Below are 14364 nucleotides of genomic sequence, written 5' to 3'. Positions count from 1 at the left end.
GTGACGTTGAAAATATATTCCACCCCAGGTCTCAGATCAGAAAGGACAGCTGTGGTGGTGTTGGGGGCACATTTCTGTAATCTGGGCTCTTCTCCCTCACAGCTGTACTTGATGTGGATCTCATAAGAAACTCCCTCCATGCTGACCGGTCGTTCCCAGCACAGGCTCACTGAGATGCTCTTCACAGTGGCTTCCACCCTCCCAGGGGCACAGGGCTCTATTGGAGAGAACAGAGACGGAGGTTTCAATCTGAGCCATCATTTCTCTTAGTCTGAAAACATTCTGATTCCAGTATTTTGTTGTTTTATACTCAATTGTATAATCACAGCAATTGAAACTTATATAAACACACACAATTCTCCAAGTTCTCAAGTCCCTAGTGGAATTCAAGGCCCTCCCTATCTATCCCTCTTGATCAGTCTTTCAATGCCAACAAGGAGTCGAAATATAGCCTGTAAGTGTGGGTGCCGGTTTGTGTGTGTGTGTTTGTCTTTCTCGTCCTCTCTCCCTCTTTCTCTCCCTCTGTCAAAAATACAGGCCTGTGGTCTTTGATCAACTTTCATCCCAGGCTTGAGGAAATACAGCTCATCTGAGAAGACATTTCATCTTAAACTTCTGATCATTCATGTGGCTGGACAAAAAGATATGCTGATGTTTTGTATTTGGAAAGATTTCTGGACACTTGAGGACATCCGGGTGCAGTTTTGGGAAAACTCAGGAATCTGGAATTTGAATGCCTTTAGATATCTTCACCTAATCTTGTACACACATTGAGATCAAGTTTGTACACAAATATAAAGTAGTTCTGGGTTGGTCCTTGAGAAATTGAGATATTCAGTGTTAAAAAATATATATTTTATCTTCACTGTATGTACATCCTCTGACATACATTTGTTCCATCTCAGATGTATGAATGGTACAAGCCTCTTCTTTAAGTTAAGAATGTAACCACTTTGAAAGGACTAGTACAAAATAGGCTGACATTGCCTTCTAGGGGGCCAGAGAGGAAAGGATTAAGGCTTAACAATATTAAAAAACACAACGTAAAACACACATACAATGTCAAAACATAACATATCATAACGGTGAGAACAGGCCATTCAGCCTAGCAAAGCTCGCATCTTCCCACCACTAAGTGTACCTATTGCTTATTTTGCCTAAACCCTAAATAGTATCTAGCACCATATCAAGCCTGGTCTTCAAAGCAAAACAATTCACCCCTTCCTGATTTCCTACGTTACACACTGCCACACCGGGGGGTATTGGGATGTGACCTTGGAGCTTCCTTGTTGCAAATCTGAAGAATACCACCAGCATATGAAGAATCCACAGGACCCATCGGACGATAGCAGATGACTCCACTGGGGACTCCACTGCCAACTTCCCAGGTACAGAAGGCCCTACACAAAAACATATTACCATTCATAAATAAATGATGAGGTGACAAAAGTGTCATTGTTTGCATTACTGTGGTGTTACAACAGCACATCCATGGACTCCACCGTCACCTTCCCAGCTACAGAAGGAGAAAGCTCTATGTGAGAAAATACTCATATTACAATATATAGCAGATATATTGGGAGGGAGCGATTTTTGTGGTGCCATCAATTCCAACACTTTTCACATCCTGTCACAGCCCCATTCTCCCCAATAGAAGCACACTTAGACTGTACCATGAGTCTTACTGCCCATGAATAACTAAACATAAAACAGCCCTAATGGTCATTGAAAATGAATTGTTACGACCAGCTCATTTTTGTCGTGAGCAGGAAAATGAGACATGCAACAACAGGCTTACGGGATAACCAATTATTTATTTAAGGCAAGTTATAATGGGGGCGGCACGGATGGTGCAGTGGGTAGCACTGCCGCCTCACAGCAAAGAGGTCCTGGGTTTGAATCACCATCGGCCGGGGCACTGCCATATTGTACGGACTAACCCTTCACTAACACAAAACCGCCCACCACTATGTGGAGTAGAATTAGAAACAAGTAGACACTTTTGGTTTTGGAGATAGACTCAAGTGAAAATGTCTCCTATCAGCATTGGGCGGCCTGTAGCGTAGTGGTTAAGACTGTAGCGTAGTGTTTAAGACTGTAGTGTAGTGGTTAAGGTAAATGACTGGGACAGGCAAGGTTGGTGGTTCGAATCCCAGTGTAGCCACAATAAGTTGTCGGGGCGACATGGCTCAGGCAGTAAGAACAGTCGTCTGGCAGTTGGAGGGTTGCCAGTTCGATCCCCCGCCCGGGCTGTGGTGAAGTGTCCCTGAGCAAGACACCCAACCCCCAAATGCTCCTGACAAGGAGCATGGCAGCCAATGGCAACAATGCCATCGGTGTGTGAGTGTGTGTATGAATGGGTGAATGAGAAGCATCAATTGTACAGCGCTTTGGATAAAGGCGCTATATAAATGCCAACCATTTACCATTTGTCTCCTGCTTAGTCTAATGAACTGTACGTCGCTCTGGATAAGAGCGTCTGCCAAATGCCAATTGCCAATAATGTAATGTAATGAACACATCTTTTTAGTAAGCTTATTTTCCTCCAAATAATACAGCCTATCAACGCATCAATATCATATAAACCTAAGCCTGACATTTCCTGATGAGGTTATCATTACACAAATCTGTTTCATCTAAAAACAAATGAGGATAATAAGAAAAACATGAAAATTAGCTCAGGATTCAAGGTTGTTTTCAGAAGTTGTAGTAAATGGCAAATGGCAAATGGAAAATGGCAGGCATTTATATAGCGCCTTTATCCAAAGCGCTGTACAATTGATGCTTCTCCATTCACCCATTCATACACACACTCACACACACCGACGGCGATTGGCTGCCTTGCAAGGTGCCGACCAGCTCGTCAGGAGCATTTGGGGGTTAGGTGTCTTGCTCAGGGACACTTCGACACTGCCCGGGCGGGGGATCGAACCGGCAACCCTCCGACTGCCAGACGGCTGCTCTAACTGCCTGAGCCATGTCGCCCCCAAACACACAAGCAAGTAACCAACACCAAAATAAAAAGGAAAATCCTTCTGCTACAAAAATCCAACTTCTAACACACTTTCTTTTTCTTATGGCAAACCTTACTGAGAGGGGCTGGAGGATGCTTGCCCTGATTGGGTGATGCTAGGTAAGGTGCGGAAGGATACTCCTTTATGGCAAGAACCAGCTAAAAGGACAATGGTGTCTCTTCAGAGACAAAGCCTGCAGGAGGGAATTCATAGATGCCAAGATTATGATATCAGCATGACTGTGATGTCTGTGGAAGGGAAGCACACTGCATTCTTAGAAGCAATAACATCTAATGCCATAATCTACCACCTGGAACCTCACTTCTATTTGACTGAGACAACCTGGGGAACTAAAGTGGTTGAGAAATGCAAGGTATTGAGCAGCCAAGGAGACTTAGGGAATGATTAAATTTGGCCAGGAGCAGCACCCCATCTCCCACACTGGGACCCATCAATGTGCTGGAACACTGGATTTCAGTTTGATCCAGAGGGAGAGCGCCCCCTACTGGCCCACCAGAGCCTCTTCTACCCGCAACTCAGTTTTCCCTGGAGGACTCCCTCCTATCCCAGTAAAACATACAGTTAGTCAGGGGTCTCTGCATGGGGTCCTCACCTTTACTGATGGCCTCATCTTTAGACACACTCACTCTCTCCTCTGAGTCTTCAGTTTCCTTCAGTGAAAAACATCACAGGCAGTGTACTCAGGCAGCTTTCACACAATCAGCCTCCTTATTATCAATATTAGAGTTTGGTCCCTGCTCTGGGGTTTGTGTAAGAACTCTCACCTCCTCCTCCTGTGCAGTACACTCAGGGTCTTTGGTGTCCTGACTCAAAGTCCCGTCCATGTTACCAGTTTCCACTAAACCACTCTTTAGGTCTGACTTAGCTGGGTCTGCAGAGGGTTGGGACTGGGCCAGGCATGAGGATGTCTTCTCTGGGGCTGGTTCTGGGCCCAAACTGGATCTGTTGTCTGTGGTCTCCTCCTGATTCTCAGAATCTGTACCTGAGATGTTCAGAGATAGACCACAGTCACACTCCCTGGTATGAGAGGTCCAAAGAAGGGCCCTCAACCCTTCATATGAAGGTTTACAACTAGTTCCTGTGTACCTGGGACAGGCATGCAAGATGTGATGTGCTCAGGTATTGTGTCTCTCTGCTGAGACTTTTCTTCCTCCTCTTTCACAGTTTCCTGTAAATCAGATTCGATCTTTTATCCTCCTTTTACCTACAATTTAGGAAATCTAATTTCATTGATAAGGGAAATTGCATAACTGATGCGGTACAGAAGTAAACACTGATTGATCGACCAGGGTGTACCTTTTCCTTGACTTCAGGAGGGCCAGGGCCTGTGTGGTCAGAGTGGGCATGATAATCAGAGTGGGTGTGGTCAGCAGTGTGTGTGTTGTAAGAGTGGGTGTGGTCAGCAGTGTCAGAGTGGGTGTGGTCAGAGTGGGTGTGGTCAGAGTCGCTGTAGTCATCAGAGTGGGTGTGGTCATCAGAGTGGGTGTGGTCATCAGAGTGGGTGTGGTCAGAGTGGGTGTGGTCATCAGAGTGGGTGTTTTCATTAGAGTGAGTGTGGTCATCAGAGTGAGTGTGGTCAGAGTGGGTGTGGTCATCAGAGTGTGTGTGGTCATCAGAGTGGGTGTTGTCAGAGTGGGTGTGGTCATCAGAGTGGGTGTGGTCAGAGTGGGTGTGGTCAGAGTGGGTGTGGTCAGAGTGGGTGTGGTCAGAGTGGGTGTGGTCAGCAGTGTGAGTGTGGTCAGCAGTGTGAGTGTGGTCAGAGTGGGTGTGGTCAGCAGAGTGGGTGTGGTCATTAGAGTGGGTGTGGTCATATGAGTGTGTGTGGCTCTCACTGACTGGGTGCTCAGGCCCTTCCTGTTGGTCAGAGTCTAACACAGTGGGACAAAAACACAAACAGAACAGCAGTCATCACAATGTAGGCAGATTCCTCTACAAGAGTAATTACAGGGCATTACAGGGATTTCCACAGCCATATACAGTCCCCTCTCAAAGTATTGGAACAGCAAGGCCAATTCCTTTGCTATTGCAATACAGTGAATACATTTGGGATTGCGATTAAAAAGATGAACGAAGACCAACTTTGTCTCACAGCAGCCAGCTTCAGTAAAACACAGCGAGTGGCATAACAGTCAGCTGCAGATGTTATGGACATCCATGTCCATTAATGATAACCATGTCTTCATTTGATGCATAAAAGATGAGCAAAAGGTACAGCTCTTTTTCAAAAACAGCATAACAGTTACATAACAGTTGTAGTCGATGATGACACTCCAACCCACCCTCCAAAAAATAAATTTTACATATTGCTAGAAAAATTGAGCACTACAGCAAAATAAACCTCAATTAGAAGTGGACTGTCATTTTCTTTTAAGTAAGCAACAGGCTATTTAGTTGAATTTCAATTAATTACCTGTGCTTTCATTAATTTAGCAAGCTGGGATAATGGTAGCTAGCTAAGCAATGAGCTTAATCTAGGGGGCATCGTTGCAAACTGGCTTGTTATGCTTACCTGGGACAGGTGTCCTGGCAGAGCGCAGATTGTAGCCACATTCACTGCAGAACCTGTCGTTCTGCCCACATTCCCTCCTGCACTGGGGACACTCCATCCTCCTCCCTTGGGGGAGACATCACAGTTACAGCACACACTACCAAACATCACACAGTTACAGCACAAACTACCAAACATCACACAGTTACAGCACACACTACCAAACATCACACAGTTACAGCACAAACTACCAAACATCACACAGTTGCAGCACAAACTACCAAACATCACACAGTTACAGCACAAACTACCAAACATCACAGTTACAGCACACACTACCAAACATCACACAGTTACAGCACAAACTACCAAAAATCACAGTTACAGCACACACTACCAAACATCACAGTTACAGCACAAACTATCAAGCATCACAGTTACAGCACAAACTACCAAACATCACAGTTACAGCACACAGTACCAAACATCACAGTTACAGCACACACTACCAAACATCACAGTTACAGCACAAACTACCAAACATCACAGTTACAGCACAAACTACCAAACATCACAGTTACAGCACAAACTACCAAGCATCACAGTTACAGCACAAACTACCAAACATCACACAGTTATAGCACACACTACCAAACATCACAGTTACAGCACAAACTACCAAACATCACAGTTACAGCACACACTACCAAACATCACACAGTTACAGCACACACTACCAAACATCACACAGTTACAGCACAAACTACCAAAACATCACAAGGTTACAACATGTTGAAGTTTGATCAAAATGCTTTTATTTTAGAATTATGATGAAGTTTGATTTAAATACGGTTTAGTACTACAATGATAATAAAAACAAGTCATAATGTTTGAAGGATCATTTTAATGCTGTTAAAGTGAATAAGTCAGCTAAGTTATTAAAACTGGGCGTCTGTTCAAACATATTGAGCTGTACAAGAGCACACAAAGTACAAGGAGTACACTTCATCATTACATTATATTATTGGCATTTGGCAGACGCTCTTATCCAGAGTGATGTACAGTTGATTAGACAAAGCAGGAGACAATCCTCCCCTGGAGCAATGCAAAGGCCCAACGGCTGTGCAGATCTTATTGGGGCTACACCGGGGATCGAACCACCAACCTTGCGTGTCCCAGTCATGTACCTTAACCACTACGGTACGGGCCGACCTGATCAGGCGTTTTAAAAGTCATGACATTAATTCCAAAATGTTTTGATTTAGTGAGTGCAGGCCAAGATATGGGCATCATCACAGGGAAACATTTTGATTTCCAAGCAGTGTGCGTCTTCTTTGGGAAATGTTTTGATTTGGTGATTGCAGGCTGGGTGGCCTCACTCATTGCAGAGATGAGGGGTTAAGACAGCTCAGCTTTCATAGGGTAACAGAAAATATTAAGGTGGGTTAAGAGAGACAATGTGATGTTTGTATGAAAAATGATTGGTTAGCTATGTAGAGACAACATTTCCCACAATCCCACAGGACAATTCCGCGACGTCCACCCCGCATGACATCTAGCTCGGTTCAGCCAATGCCGTAATGGCAGGAGCAATATCTCGCCAAATTTCACATTCACAAGTGTAAATTTGCAAACAAAAAAACAAAATTTTGGGTGTTTATGAAGGAATTTGAATTATATCTGTCAACTATTTCTTCCTCACTAAACAAAAAAGCAATTAGAACAATGAGTGTATGCAATATTTTTAAGATAATTAAGTGAACTACATTCTCGCGTCCTTTCTTTTTAAGTTGTATTTTATTTTTCTTTATTTTATTTTTATTTGTTTGCTTATTCATTTTGTTTTCATATTGATTTATCTATATAGGATGAGAACTGTATTTGTATGTTTGTTGACAATTTGTTAGAATAAAAAATAAAAAAAAATAAAAAAATGGCAGGAGCAATAAACTTTCCATGCATAACAGCAAGGCAGCTCTCGGGAAATCCCTTTTCGACGCTCGTTTCTTCTGCTCATCTGCTCCGAGACTCGGGAAGAGGCTGAACTCTACAGCGCACCACCAGGCTTACGGACACACCTAGTTTACCTTGCGGTAACTTAGTGGCCTATAGCGATTGGAAGTCATTTTAATTGTGATGTAAATGTAATGTAATGTACATTCGGAATTTACTCATGCATTATTTACATGAAAATAGTGCCATTACTTTGGTATTTTAGTAATCTTATTAGCCTACTACAACTACCGAATTATTAGTGTACATATTGCTCAACAGATTGAGATGCAACTAAGAGCAACAGCTGATTTCAGAGGCTTGCGGTCGTAACAGTGGTGACCACAAGCGGGAGTGAGCTGACAACATCGCTAAGGTATAGCTAAGAGTGGTCCAGACCAACCTTACGAAGATATACTTAGCTAAGAACGTTTCGGGAAACACGCTGAAACGTTAAGGTAGAGCTTAAGGTACAACTTACGAATGACGTAACGTTAAGAAGGCTTCGGGAAACGCACCCCAGTTCGTTTCGCCGACTCAGGTACAGGGCACCTCAACTGTCGCTTCGCCGACTCAACCGTGCGCAGGGCACCTCAGAACTGTATCACGGAAATAACGAGGAGGGTTCCAGAACCATTCTAAATGAGGTCTTGCTGGATACACGCTCTTGAGCTAAGATTCCGGTTTGTTTTTCACCTGAAGTTTGAAGGCGTGGTTTCTGTGAATGCAAATTCAGAGAAACCACGCGATCTGTAGGGGTGGGGCGCAACCGGCGTCCTATAGATCATGTGATTTCTCTGAAAGGCTTGTTCATGTTGCGTGAGGCACAAGTGCTCCATCTTTGTCTGTTTAAAGAGCAGGATGCCTGCACTTACACTCAGTGAGCATTATTAGGTTTTTACTTAATTTAAAAAACTTATTTAGTCTTCCATGGTCTAAATCACTTTAATCACATTTTCCCCCATTCTGATGGTCGATGTGAACATTAACTGAAGCTCCTGACCCGTTTCTGCATGATTGTATGCACTGCTGCCACACAATTGGCTGATTAGGTAATCACATGAATAGGTAGGTGTACAGGTGTTCCTAATAAAGTGAGGGTATAATGCTGCACTGAAACTCAGAGCAATTCAGCAGGGTGCTTTCCCCACATGGTGTGAGCTGGGCCCTCTAATGAGATCATGTCCTTATGCTTCTTACTGAACCAAACGCTCAATCGCAACATTACATTACATTAATGGCATTTGGCAGACGCTCTTATCCAGAGCGACGTACAGCAAAGTGCAAACCCATAATTTTGTAAATTCTCTTTGATATAGCCCATATGGTGAAGGTCTCAGCATAAAACAAACTGTTAAAATGTAACCATCCCTGGTTATGCACCACAGCAATGGAATAATGTACAAAGATCAGCCCTGCTAAGTCAGAGACAGTGTGCATAGATAAATGGTCATCAGTCATGATAGAGGTAAAAGCACATTAAAGTATGGATATGATTTTAAACGTATAATAACTGGCTGATGGTATTATGATGAAGAAACACAGGAGTGTCAGTATCAGTGATCGGGAATTCTTGCTCTTTCCAAACTTCAGTGATGATTTAATTCAACTGTCCCCTTATAAAATGACTTGTCTTATTTTAAATTCCATTGAACTAGGCTGTGGCTGTATGCTTAACCATTAAGAGTTGCATGTGTGAGGAGACTATTTAATAATAATTCCACTCAGAAGATCATCATCAGCCCTACTGAAACAGGGCATGTATGATCCATTTATTTTAATCTCCTGTTTTCATCTTGAATGATTCCTCCAGGTTTTCCATGGCTTGGTCCTGGGTAATGTCTCCCCATTGGGGGGGAATGTCAGCAGGCTGAGCTTTATATTCCTCAGCAAACTGCTCCTTGAACTTTTTGAAGACATACTTCCAGTAGTCTGAGGCCTGGATGCTGGTGTCAGGCTGGATGCGCCAGTCAGGGAAAATGCTCTGATACTCCTTGTATGGATGAAGTTTCCACTCTGTTTCAGGCGACCTGAAGTTTTTCTCACTGGCAACATCGGTGGAGCAGATGTCACACACTAATTTACAGGAGCCAATTTGTCTGTATCCCCCGATCCCCTGAGGACGGTGAATGGAGGCAAAGTGCTCTGTGTGGCTCTTGCCACCAGCTTCACAGGGGGCCTTGCACAAGGGACATTGCCTCCCACAGCCAAACACCCTGTTAAACAGCTCCTTCTGCGGCTGAAAGGGCAGTGAGGTCAGCCTGGCCCTCACATCCCCACCTTTCTGAAACTCTGCAGTTAAATCCTGCTCCATTTCATCCACAAGCACCTCCAGACACCAGGAAAAGTCTTCTGGCTTGGCAGTGTTTAAGGCCAGGACTGCTCTGAGGGGGTCTTTAGGGATGACAAGCTCCTTCTGTAGGTCACTACAGATATCCTGAATGAACTGCTGAATGTTCTGGGCCTCCTCACCCCTTCCTGCCTCCTTACCCCTTCCCACTGGTCGTTTACTGGCCTCCATTGGTGCGTTCTTTATAGCTTCCTTTATTCTTTTAACCTTTGCCTTCAGGTGCATGATCTCAATGTTCCTGAGGCCATCTCCCTCCGAGAACTGCTTAACCATCTGCTCCAATATCCAGTCCTGTACAAAAGTGTCGTAATTATTTATGTATCTCACAAAGTCCTTAAAGTTATTCTCTGAAAGCAGCTGCTTGAGGATTGAGAACTGGAAGAAGGTTCGAGTGCTGAAGTCAATGGCTTTCTGCCCTGTCAACACTTCATCCACAAGGTCAGGGCCCAGAGACTTGGTGATGTATTCCTTCACTGCTGGTTGAAGACAGTTGAAGGTGAATTCCTCTGCCTTCTTCTGACACTGGTCTCTCTTACTGAACAGGTCCTTAAAGTCAGTGCAGAACTGTTCCTTGAACTGTTCCAGACAGTGACGGGGGTCATTTGCACGGATAAAATCCAGATGCATTTTTTGAAACTCTCGAGCTGCATGTCCACAGATGTGGATCTTCAACTTGGCCCGAAACTCAGCAGATATTTCCAGATTCGAGTGCTTGTCCATGTTTTCGTCTGCCATGCGAAACAATTCTGTCATGTATGTGTTATGGTAATCAGACCTGGTTCTCACTTTCTCATCCACAAACTGCCTACTGCACTCGATGATGTGATTAGCCATTTGTTGCATGGTTTGTGGAACTCCATTATCTTTCCTGTACACTATCAATGGCTCTTTTCCATATTCAGACAAATTGCCCACTGTAGACAGAATTTCATGAACTGAGCTGCCTTCTCTCCCTAAGTTTGCCCTTAGCTGGTTGTAGATATTTTGAGCAATATCCTGTTTTTCCAGGCCAGAGAACTGCAGTTCTTTCACAGTCTCATTCCACATCTTCTGAAATTCATCCTCCAGCAGTTGATCTGACAGCTCTTCACTTTTCCTGCATTTCTCAATCAGGTCCAGCACCTTCTGCTCCATTGTGGCGGTGTGGTTTTTTTTTATGTCCTCTAACTTGAATAAACCCTTTCTGATCTCCACCGCTGCCTCAAGCTTGTTTATCACAGAGTTCTCGGTCTCTTTCCTGATGGTTTTGGCTGTGCTGATGAATTCCTCCTTGTACTTCTCTACCAAGTGAAGGTGTCCCTCTGGTCTCTTGTAGAATTCAGTGAGGTTGTCCAAAATTTGCTCTTCCTCTCCTGTCAGTCTTAAAGAGGCCTCACTTTTCAGGCGGATCAGTAATTCCTCAACACTGGATGGATGAGTCTCTCCTGCTCTTGAGTTTGACACCCTTATTTCAGCTTGAGCTAGCCAGGAGTACATGATCTTCCTGAAGGCCCACTCCCAGTTGTTGAACTCGGTGCAAAGCTGAGCATAAGCTTCAGCCACAAGGCTGTTGCGGAAACTGAAGAGGAAGTTCTCGTACTTCACTGCTTTCCATAAGCTTGTGGTCCATTCAAGGAACTCATTGATTGTGTGTGCGGAGCTTTTTCCAGATTTTTGTTCCATAAACTTCTCAATCACACTCCGCTTGAACAGATTGGCAGACTTACTGTAGCCAACATTGACATGTGCCATGGGAGGGTTCCCATGCCAGAGCCCAGGGATGTACCAGGTGTTTCTCTCTGGATCATACTCCATGACATCAGTAAATGTTTCGTTGGTTCCCTTCTTTTCCATCTTAGCTGCTGCTTGGGTCATCTCATTCAGCTGCTCCAGCAGAAGCTTCCTGTGCCTCATGTTCTTGTCATGAGCAGAGACGTCCGGAACATTCTGGTGCACAAACTGACAGCACGGTTTTCTCCCAACTTCTTTCATGCGTAGGAAGGCGTGCACCACAATCTGCAGGATGTCCTTCATCTCTGTGCAGTTCTCCATGGCGATGTTGATGACTGTGATGTCACTCATCCCCACCACCAGAGTGGCCAGTTCATTGTCATGCTCATAACTGTCATCCAACTGGGCCAACTCTGGTGACTTCAGACCTTCAGTGTCAATAACCATGATGTAATCACACCCAAGCTGCCTCTTAAAATCCTCTTTCACTCTGATGAGGAGCATAAAGGCCCCTCTGGTGCACCTGCCACTACTGACAGCAAACTGGACCCCAAACATGGTGTTCAGGAGCGTGGATTTCCCAGTGCTCTGCACCCCCAGTACAGTGATCACCCGGATCTTACATTTATCCTGTGTGAGATGATGGAGTTCCTTTAGAACCTGTGTAACCCACTCCAGAGGAATGTTGGAGGAATATCCATCCACCAGCTCCAGAGGAAAGCCCTCCTGTAGCAGCTTGGCACACAGACCTGGAAGGCGCTGGATCTGAGAGGTGGGGCCTTCAGGGAGTGAGCAGGCTGACTCATACAGCTGACCCATTTCCCTCAGGAAGTGCTCCGTCCCCAAGGAACAACTGGAGATCTTCTTGTCCAGCTCTACAAAAAGCTGCTTGTTTTCTGATGACGTCTGACACTGTTCCTTGTATTTTGCCTGTAGCAGTGGAAGGGTATTGCGTGAGAGGTTGTCCAGGTTGATCCTCATCCACTTGAGGAAATACTTGCATTCCTCTGTAGAACTGGACATCGCAGAGATGAATCGGGACATGGACTCTGAGATGTTGTGAGCTCTCTGCTGTGCTCTGAGCTCCTTTTTCTTATCTGCAAGCTCATTCCTGTAAATTTCTATGTTTTTATCCCCAGCATTTTTCATCCTGCACTCTTCCCTCTGCAGGTTGGCCAGCTGTTTCCATACAGTCCCTTGCAAGGGAAGCTCTTTCTCCTTGAAGCTTGGAATATCAGATATTCCTCCTGTGATTTCATCAGCCTTCTGCTTGCCCTTCTGACAGCAGATATAATCTTCATCAACATGGATCCCAAATTCATGCGCAACAGCAGTCATCCCTTCAACACTCATTTTGACCTCATTTCTCTTTAAAATGCCAGCGATAGCCGAACACAGGACCTTGATGAATTCTGCATCATTCATGTGTGGACTCTTAATGATGATGTCACTGGGTTCTTGCGGTAACTCAGAAACACATCTCCTGAAGTCTTCTTTATTGAAGGTCTTGCTCTGTGAATTGCTGATCAAGAACCAATGAGCCGGAAGTTGCTGGGAGTCCAGAAATGTGCATTTTGACCCAAAATCATCACAAAACACAAATATGGCAGCAGAGGTGCTACAGAGGAAAGCATATTGAGTTTTAAAGTCTCTGAGGTCCCCACGGAGGTTAGCTATAGCCAGCGGCTCAGAGAAGATGTCAATGTCTTCCTTCCCACAGGGCAGATACCAGCTGATTTCCACCAGCCCATTAGAAATCCTCCTTGGGGTATCACCACACTCCATGTGTTTGTGAACAAAGGTGTTGTGGTACTGCTGAGGGTTGCTGAGGACCTGGTTCATACTGTGAGACTTGGATATGCTGCAGTTTCCCAGCCTCACAAAAGAGACCATGGGAAGGTCAGAGAGAACAATGCTCTCCTCCACAAACCCTCTTGAGTCCACCAATGAGTGTGGCTTAAAGTTTTTCACAATATCCCTCATGGCCCACAGCATTAAAGTGCACTGCTGGGTATCACATGTAGGAAGCAGCAGAGGCACAGAGAACTGGCACATGGACATTTTCAAAACCATCTCCTGCTGGAGAAAGCCATCGGAACAAAGTAAAACAGCAGTTATGACGTCCAGGGGGTTGACTCTGTTGCTGTTGAGTTGTGGATTGTACTGGGTATCCAGTGACCTTTCCCAGTCCTTCAAAGCTCTGTCTTGTTTGGAGGTGCACCTCACACTCCTAGCAGTCACATTCACCATCATCAGCTTCCTCAGCAAACACCATGGCAGAGCTTTCAGAGACTGGATGCTTTCATCAGATAATGTCTCTCCATCAATCTGCAGCACCTGGCTCAGAGTCAGCTTGTTCTTCAGGTGGTGTTCCAGTCCCAGGTCACTCAGCAGCTCCTCCAGACTGGTTCCTGTCATTGGGGATGAAAGCTGCATTAGTAATTATCCTGTATGCACAGTACTATACGTAGAAAAAACCATAAGACAACCAGCATGTACTAATCCATACCACGAAAACACTACCAAGAGTGTGAGTTGTACTTTTTATCAAAGTCCGTCATGGCCCACTCGAGTAAACATCCTGGCAGACTAATTCCTCCCTATCCCTGGGAGACTGAATCCTCCCTATCCCTGGGAGATGCTCCTGCCAGTTATGGACCTGCAGGGATCCCGGGCACAGTCAGCACTGGCAGGGTTGGGATTTGGAGGGGTCTGCGCATACACTAGAAAAGTTCCTTAACATTTAAATTCCATACTTTAAGTGTATCATTGGATGAAAGATTTTGGAA

At 44.8% G+C, this 14364-nt stretch overlaps 2 protein-coding genes across 2 annotated transcripts in view; both read right to left on the bottom strand.

The window, feature by feature from the left end:
* The window catches only part of LOC133134555 (uncharacterized), a 97077-nt gene extending 88872 nt beyond the window's left edge, over positions 1 to 8205 (bottom strand). Inside the window, exon 1 of the mRNA XM_061250756.1 lies at positions 7997 to 8205. The gene's annotated coding sequence lies outside the window, so the exon portion shown is untranslated. The remainder of the gene's footprint in view (positions 1 to 7996) is intronic.
* A 991-nt stretch (positions 8206 to 9196) lies between these two features.
* LOC133134554 (up-regulator of cell proliferation-like) lies at positions 9197 to 13993 on the bottom strand. Its single transcript, XM_061250755.1, has one exon. It carries the CDS (start codon positions 13991 to 13993, stop codon positions 9293 to 9295), a length of 4701 nt encoding a protein of 1566 aa, XP_061106739.1. The 3' UTR covers positions 9197 to 9292.
* Positions 13994 to 14364: the final 371 nt, after the last annotated feature.

This window comes from Conger conger, chromosome 8, assembly GCF_963514075.1.
Source record: "Conger conger chromosome 8, fConCon1.1, whole genome shotgun sequence".
Taxonomy (NCBI): Eukaryota; Metazoa; Chordata; class Actinopteri; order Anguilliformes; family Congridae; genus Conger; species Conger conger.
Note: the sequence above shows the minus strand (reverse complement) of the source record. Positions and strands in the feature narration are given on the sequence as shown.